Source organism: Gavialis gangeticus, unplaced genomic scaffold (assembly GCF_001723915.1).
Source record: "Gavialis gangeticus isolate Ggan-Ray unplaced genomic scaffold, GavGan_comp1, whole genome shotgun sequence".
In the NCBI taxonomy this organism is placed as follows: domain Eukaryota; kingdom Metazoa; phylum Chordata; order Crocodylia; family Gavialidae; genus Gavialis; species Gavialis gangeticus.
Window position 1 is genome coordinate 61,156,292 of NW_017729004.1, and position 8,601 is coordinate 61,164,892.

At 39.0% G+C, this 8,601-nt stretch overlaps 1 protein-coding gene across 1 annotated transcript in view; it reads left to right on the forward strand.

Moving 5' to 3' along the window:
* The window catches only part of GLCCI1 (glucocorticoid induced 1), a gene marked incomplete at its 5' end in the record, with an annotated part of 95,980 nt that overhangs the window by 80,630 nt on the left and 6,749 nt on the right, over positions 1 to 8,601 (forward strand). The window contains one exon of the mRNA XM_019507979.1: positions 682 to 892. Within this exon, the coding sequence (XP_019363524.1) occupies positions 682 to 892 (211 nt within the window). The remainder of the gene's footprint in view (positions 1 to 681; positions 893 to 8,601) is intronic.

Below are 8,601 nucleotides of genomic sequence, written 5' to 3' on the forward strand. Positions count from 1 at the left end.
GCTGGGCGACACCTCGGGGCACAGTGAGCACAGGCTCCGCCTGAGCCTGTGGCCACCCCACACGGCGCGGCCAATGCTGACAACCTGGCGGGAGGAGGCACCTGCCCACGCGCCTCCACCAGCGCTCCAGGGCCAGGCGGCCAAGCCGGGCTGCCTCTTGCCTGTGTGTGGGGAGCGGCAAGTCACTCGGGCCGGGAAGCAGTGGCTTCCCCACGTGGTGCTGGGGACGGGAGGAGGCAGGCCGGGTCTGCACTCCTCTTCCCACATGCACCGCGTCGGCAACATGAAGCTGACGCGGTGCGTGTGGGAACCTTGTCTCTTCCCAGCCCTTCAGCAGCTGTTAGGAGGCTGCTGGGGGAGGGACAAGGGGTGGGAACGAAAGTAAACAGTGTTCACTTCTGTTTCCCATCGCAGCATCTCGGGCCTCAGAAAATGCCTTGGCGGGCTGCATGGTGGCCCGCAGGCCATATGTTGGACAAGCCTGGTATAGTATATATATTTCCTCTTTGTACAAAAGGAACCTTTTTTTCCTTTAAAAAATTACATTTTTTAAAAATGAAAATAGTACAGGTTCTTTGAAGGCAGCTTATAAAGCCTTTCTCTTTATTAAGAGCTCCGCAAACAAAAGGCTTTAAGATTATACAGTAGCGATCCAGTTCTAAAGTATTATTTCTCTTTCAGCCCTTGGATATACCTGATGGTCGAAGAGCACCTTTACCAGCTCACTATCGTAGCAGTAGCACACGTAGCATTGATACACAGACTCCATCTGTTCAAGAACGCAGCAGTAGCTGCAGCAGCCATTCACCATGTGTTTCACCTTTTTGCCCTCCTGAATCTCAGGATGGGAGTCCATGCTCAACAGAAGATTTACTGTATGACCGGGATAAAGGTGAGAGTAAAATGGTCCACTTACGCATACTGAGATGGCATGTGGTGTCCTGCTTTTACTACTACCTTCATTTTGCTCATTACATCATTTATTTTCTTATTTTTTGTTTGCTTGTGGAGGGATTGCGGTTAAAGACTGATCTTAAAATCGGTTTTGTTGGTTTACATATTTTTTCCCCTCTTGTTTGTGAACCTTCACAAACATCTTCCATAAATACGTCAGAGGAGCACAGCAAGTGGTCATAACTTTTTGTGAAGATTAGCACATGAAGAATTCAGAAAGCTACATGTATGTGTTTTAAAAATAGCTTCATGAAGGATCATGGTAGAATTGGTGTTCATCCTATGGGTTGGTTACTTGCTGATCAAAACGCTGAATTTATGAATATGTTTTTGAACCTTCTTGAAAATGAGTTCATTTTTTTTCTAACATTGCTTTTTTTAACCAGCTGAGCAGCAGTAGTTAACAATTTGTATTTTCTGATGGAGTAGGTTCTTATTTAGGTTGGGCTGCGTTGTGTAACAAAACAAGATTTCTGAATGATGTGTTATATGTAAACTGTTAAATTTACTGTTAATGTCTTGATTTTTTTTTTCTTGTTAAGTTTGATAAATGGAAACATAGCTTGGCAGAGAGAGTAACCTAAGATCCCACTATTTGAAAGAGCAAGTTGATAGACAGCTCATGTATTACAGAATGATGTAGCAATCTGAAACATGAATTTTGGATAATACTATTTGCTAATGAATGGTTTTTTGATTCCGGGTAACTAATCAAAACCTAAATTGGCCAGAGACAGACTCCATTTTGTGGGGAGGACACAGCCTGTTTTGAGAAGTTCAGGCTGAGAAAAGGTAAGTTCCACAGAGGTAATTCTTGTTTAAGGTTTGGATTGTCTAAAATAATTAATTTCTTTTTTGTAATTAACTTTTAAAAATGGATTAATAAGTGAGCTAAATAAAGCAGGCCGCTGAATGAAATGGTGAAGACTTTCATGTTCGTATTCTCGGGGGGGGGGGGCTGCATGTGTGCGTGTTTGCTTGCTTTTCTCCAAATACACCTTTAGTTTCATGTACTGTAAAATGAAGAAGGTTGTTATTTTGAAGGAAATACTGGCTCTTCTTTTTAAAGAGTGTAACTGCACTGTCTTTCATCAGGAAAACCGGTAATGGGGGAGTGGGGAAGGAATGAACTGTTGAATTAATTTTGGCAGTGTTGGGGGAGGAAAAACAACCTCACAGCAAGTCTCTTTGGCACAGACTACTAGTTGGCCAGGCTTCAAAACCAGCAGAGACTTCAGAAGGCAAGTATAGATGGACCTTCTCACTAACAGCACATGTGTGAGCTCTGTGTTGCTTATCCAGGCAGCCTAGACTGCCATCAGCAAAAATATGTACACACCAAGTACTTAGTTAATTTATAGGTACATTTGCCATTTCTTCACAACATGTACATTAAATGCAAGGAAATGCAGAGAAATAGAAGCGTTTAAGTCCATAAGTTTAAAAAAAAATGCATCTGAACTTGACAATAAATAAAAAGAACCTTATTTTGTGTGTATTAATTTAATAAATAAAAGAAAAAGCTTTCAGTATTTAAATTTATTGGGAGCATAATACTACTTGTATCAGTGAATTAAAATGTTTTGAGAACGGCTTTTTAAGGGTGTTTTAAGATTGTTGTTGTTGTTACTATTTAATACCATAACAGATTTTTAAACCACATTTGTTGAACCTACTTTGTGATTAGAAGATTGAGCCAAGAATTGAACAATTGAAATATCTGGAATTTGGATTGCTTTTCAAGTATCATATCTTTAACCTTTTGGGGGAGAGAGGGACCTTATTTGGCATTGTTTTTCTGCTGAGCTTCACAACAAAGAGCCATTTGTCTACCTCGTTGTGGACACTTTTCTTACGACTGGTCTTTATTGGGGTGGGGAGTGATTTTTTTAAATCGACCATAGTGTATGGCTAGAACATTTTTTAAAAAGTCTGCTTTTATAAAGTTACTTTAAGAAATAACATATATTTGTTTTTGCATCATATATGCAGATATAGTAAAATAGCTAGATTATCTCTAAGAAAATACTAAAACAAGTTTTATATTTAATATGCAATTGAAGATTGCACTGTTCATCATAAATCTACTTTTCCCATTCTTATTGGAACAAGGAAACCAGGAGAGAACATGCCATGATTTGTCAGGCTAAAGCATTAACTTTTGCACCTTAAAGGTGACCCAGTTGTCAGACCTTCCAATCCCTCTTGCCTCTGTATAATAATATTGGGAGTAACGGATTCCTGTTTTAGAAAGAGAAATTTCACTTAATTGATTAAAACACTTTTAGTTCTCCCCCAAAGAAGTTGAATTGTAGAGCCTTCAGAGCCTCGCCCCCATATAATTTTATAGTTTAGTGACTTATGGAGTTAAATATTAACAATGCTAATTCTTGGCTATAAAAAAAAAAAAGCAGAGAGATTCATTATTTCATTTTCAAAGGTTTTTAACATCACAGTAAGATTTAACTGTTAGACTACAATATCTGTCCATGTTAGGAGTCAGACATTTTAAAGTATGAATGGATTATTTCTGCTTGCAACAAAATGTAGGTATTTTAAATCCAAGATTTTCATTCTGTTGTCATCTTCCAGTTTGGGCCTCCTTTTCCTTTCCAGTTCAATAACCAACTTTGATTTACTGTTGAAAAATATAATTAACATCATTAAGTTGCTCCTGAATGATTCTGAATAGAAAATGAAAGCTAATAGTTGATTGAGCCACATGAGCAGTGAGGGGAGCCAACCTGCTGTAAAGACACAGCACTGCTTTACATTTCTAAAGCATCTTTTCTTTCCTGTGTAAAGCTGTGCTTTGGCCACAGGTTCTCAGTGCTGCTCTTTGGATTAAATCAGCTGTTTGGGTCACATTTCTGTAATGAGCTGCTAAATCTACTGAATTTTTCAAAAGAAAATTAAAAATGTTGGTGTTGGGCCCATAGCTGTTTCTGGGAAATAATGTTGGCAAGAGCCTGTAAGGAGACGATTTAATGGCACCTGGGTTTTTGGTGTTCTTTGGTTTTAAATGTCAACCTATTATATAGTAAAATATTGCCTCACTACTGCATTAAGGCTACTGGATCCATTATTGGTAGGCAAGTCTACAACAGCAATGAATTCCTATGTACTGCCTTAAGCGCACAGGTTAATTTTGATACCCTGCCTCTGCGGGGTGGGGTGGAAATGTGGGCTGTGTAAATCGATACTTTATAAAACTCCAAGGCAGAGTGGTTTCTGAGAGAGCTGTCAGTCGAGAGTTGAATAATATGCATCTTTTATGTAGATGACTTCCTCGGGTAGTTTCTAACTGACCCATCTAACACAGTAAACTCCCAATTTGCTAAATATTTGATATACTGAATTTCTCCAGCATTTCATTTTTGCAGCAATGATGTTTATGAAAAAAGCAATAATAAAGTAATGTCCTGTGTGCCTGTCTCTTATTCTGGTCATTACATAAACAAGTAAAGTAGGAAAAATTTATAATTGGGAAAAGGAGACAAATGTACAGACTTCATCCTAATTCATAAACAGGCAGCTAACATACTTTTTATATATCAAAAGATGGAAAATAAATGTTATAAACTTTTTTGAATACGTTTCTGTTGATATTCACTTTTATATAGCATTTGAGCTGCGTGGTACTGCTAAATGGATCCTTCAAGCAGTGTACTAGTGATGATGTCATTTTTTGGATAAAGTAAAATCTTGCATATGTATCAATTTCCATTTTCACAAGACTTAATGCCCTCAACTTCCAGTTCTAATGATTACTTTCCTGCCCCCCTGAATTCTGTGTTGTGCTACCTGGTTTCAGTTTTAAGTAAGTATTCTGATTCACTTCCAGGTTGATTTGCTGCACGCTAACAACCAGTTGCAGCATACCACCCCAGTATTAGTGATATGTCTGTGGTGACAGTTGAACGGCTTGTATGTAGGACCATATCCTGCAAGCTTTTCTCAGTCAAAGTGCTTGTTATAATTTGAGTTCAGTGGGGGTATAAGGCTTGCCAGGATGTGGTCCATGGCTTGTAAAGCTGAGAATCTTCAGGGGACAAGGTACTTTTCTATACAAACATACCTTAAGTGGCATCTTTTGTGTATGTGTAAGTGTATGTCATGATGCAGTTCCAAATCGTAGTCTAAAACAAGCTGAGGGTATGGACGAACATACTCTTGGAGGCAGCTTAAGCAGGGAGGGAGAATTGCTGGCTGGGGTTGCATAGCAGCTGTTACGCTTTGTGTTGCATGAGCAGGAACCTGTAGTGATGCAGGTGAGCTAAACTGTCCCAACTGTAACTCTGGTTGAAGTATACAGTGTGACAGCTCCTGCACAGTTTGGAACAGCAGCAGCTCCCCCCAGTGCTCCAGGTGTATGTTTGTCCATACTTTCAGAGCAAGGTCTATTAGTGCAGATGAAATGCCAGTACTCCAACCATAGTGCTTTTAGTACCTCTACACAACATTGCATCGTGCCATGTAGACATAGCCTTGGTGTTGAGAGAACATTATGAACTATTAAACAAAAATCCTGATAGTTGTTAGCATGGGTTTTTTTTCATTTGCTGTGCATCTGCCATCCAAAGTATGATTTAATAGTTACTTTACAGCTTCTTTACTTACTGTGGTTCTTTGTCACAAAATAATAGGGTCATTGTTGAAACAAAGGGATATTAAACACTATACCATTTAAGCATTTAATTTCTGTGTGTGTAGATTTTGAAAATGTTATCAAATATATGGTAAATTTAATTTAATTTTAATTTGTAAACCGTAAGCATTAAAATGTGTTCAGAATTGAACATATCTGTTTATAGTTGCCTTCATCTTAGCCAGGAGCTCTGGCTGTCTTCAGTGTAGTGGGTGGGGAAAAAGCTGTATATAAGGATTTCTATCCTCCTGTTTCCCACTTATCTACCATCCCTGGCTCCTTAATGAAATTAGATTAGCTTATTAAAATTACATGCTTCTTACTGCCATCACTCCCGATTTTGTCCAGTATATATAAACATTAAGCATTGTTCATTCTTGTTGCACTATGGCACCAGCATTCAATTCGTGGAAAAGTCACTAGTTTTGTTGATGGTGTTCTAAAACTGGAATTCAGGTGACTGTTCCATAGCATTATTTACCTTGCAGCAATATTAGTACTGAAAGTCTGTCATTAAATAAAGCATAAGGCTCAAAACAATAGAAAGAACAATATGATGTAACACATCATTGTTTGCATGGAGGGAGTTTTCTGCTTCTACCCATATCTTGTAGCAGGAAACTCAGCATTGAACAGCCATGTCCTATTGTAAAATGAGAGGGTATGTGCTCCAAAATCTACAAAATTGCAGCCTATGTACTGGTTTTTATCGGCTTTTACCATCAGTATACTTCAAAAGTGACATTTGTAATCTGAGTTGGTTAGATTAAGATCACATCAATTACAGAAGTGTGGTAGGTTCATCTTGTTGAACTATCAGTAGAGCATTCTCAACTGGCCAGTGAATAGACATACAATAGTGACCTGTTTGAAAAAGAACACACATTCTAGCTTCTTAGAGTGCTGTTTAAATTGGTGCTGTTTGGGAAGACATATTGAAAGGGGGGTTAAGTCTTAACATTATAATTGGCCTTCTAAATTTTACATAAAATGTAATTGCTGGAAATACTGCCACTACTGGAGACTAGTTTAATAAATAGTTAGTAGTTTTGTCTTCCTGCTTAAATATTAGTATAATTACTGGCTTGTGATGTCTTCAGACTTGGGGGAGGTGGGGAGTGGGCGTAAAGGGTGACCCCCTGGCCTGGGCAGGAAAGAGCATTGGGGGTCAGATGACCCCACCTAGGTGCTTGTCCAGTCTCCTATTGGAGACCCCCAAGGTAGGGCTTGGAAGCCCATTCCAGATTCTGGCAACCCTTACCGTAAAGAAGTTCTTCCTGATGCCTAGCTTAAATCTGCTCTCCATCAATTTGTGACCGTTGTTCCTAGTTACTCCAGGGGGTGCCCTAGTAAACAGAGCATCTCCTGTTCCGTGCGGCCCTCCCCTGATAAATTTATAGGCAGCCACAAGATCACCTTTCAGTTTTGTCTTGCGCAGGCTGAAGAGATCTAGATCCCTCAGTCTCTCTTCACAGGGCCTTTCCTGCAGGCCTCTGACCATACGAGTGGCCGTCCTCTGAACCCTCAAGATTCTGCGCATCCCTCTTGAAGTGTGGCACCCAAAACTGAATGCAGTACTCCAGCTGCGGCCTGACCAGTGCCACAGAGAGGGGAGGCATCACCTCCCTGGTCCTGTTCATCATGCACCTGCTAATGCATGATAAAGTGAGGTTATCCTTGTTGATCACCTGGTCACATTGACGATTCATGTTCATCTTGGACTCAACTGTGAGATCCCTTTTCACTGCTGTGCTGCTGAGAAGGTCATCCCTCAGCCTGCAAGTGTGTTGGTGGTTCTTTTTGCCCAGGTGCAGCAGTTTGCAGTTGTCTTTGTTGAACTGCATATCACTTGCTCAGAATATCATTTCTTCAAATATGAAAAGCATACACTTTGTCAAGAATGAAAAGCTTACTGTTTTGTTAGTGGGAAAACGGGAGCACAATTAGAATTGTCGTTCTCTTAACCTGGTAAACATTTTCTCTTTTACATCTGTCCTTTATTACAGTACATATTTTTACCAGTTTACTTGCTGCTTCAACAGGTCTTGTGTTGGTTTCAATTAGACAAATTCAAACAGGCCCAGTCTTGATTGATTTGATTGGTGAGCTGGCTAGACAGAAGCTCAACTTCTTAAAAACTGAATGAATTCTGAAATCAGCTCCATTATTTCCTATACCTAATTTTCCACTGATTTAGTGAAAAGAACATTAACAATTTATTTACAAATAGCTTTTCAGTTTTAAATGCTAGAAGCAAGGGAAGAAACTCAGAATTGTGTCCTAATGTCCACATTTCAGTGTGTTTTTTTTCTTCCTGTTCTGGGTTCAGGAAAGGACTTTATATTTGCAGTGAACTATTCAGGCTAAGTAGTGGAAGGATTCCATTATGATATCACTACTGTTGGCTTGGAAAAAACCTTGCTACTGTCTGGAAGCTTTTACCTGGGTTGTTAGATCTAACACCATAATACCCTGTTGCTAAGAGGCCTGTGCCAACTACAGAGCAGGAAACTGTGAATCAAGTGATACAGAAGTATTCTGAACCAAGTAAATGCATTGAAGTAATGAGAAATGCATTGTTTAAATCTATTAAATAATCTTGGCAGGAGTTTTAACACAAAGTTGGTAGTATGCTGATTTATCAAAAACACTAGTATTAATACAGGGTCTTAATGGCCTTTTTCTCACCTTAAGTAAGCTCAAATTGCAATGGTTATACTAGTATTTAGGGAGACATTTTCTGCTGGAAGCCTCTTAAGTTGGAATTGAAATGAATTCAGTGAGTCTCTGAATTGGCTCAGAAGACTAGTGGTTAAAATGCAGCCATACTAAGTTTTTCCCCTGTTGATTTGTGTTGTTTTTTTCAATACCACAGCAGGAAAACAAAAAACATTCAAAAATAGGAAATTGGATTTTAAAATGACAAAAATGGCTGGGGGTTCAGACAGGTAGAGAAATCAAAGTAACTTTGAAGTTTTTTAAAAAAAAAAAAAAAAAAA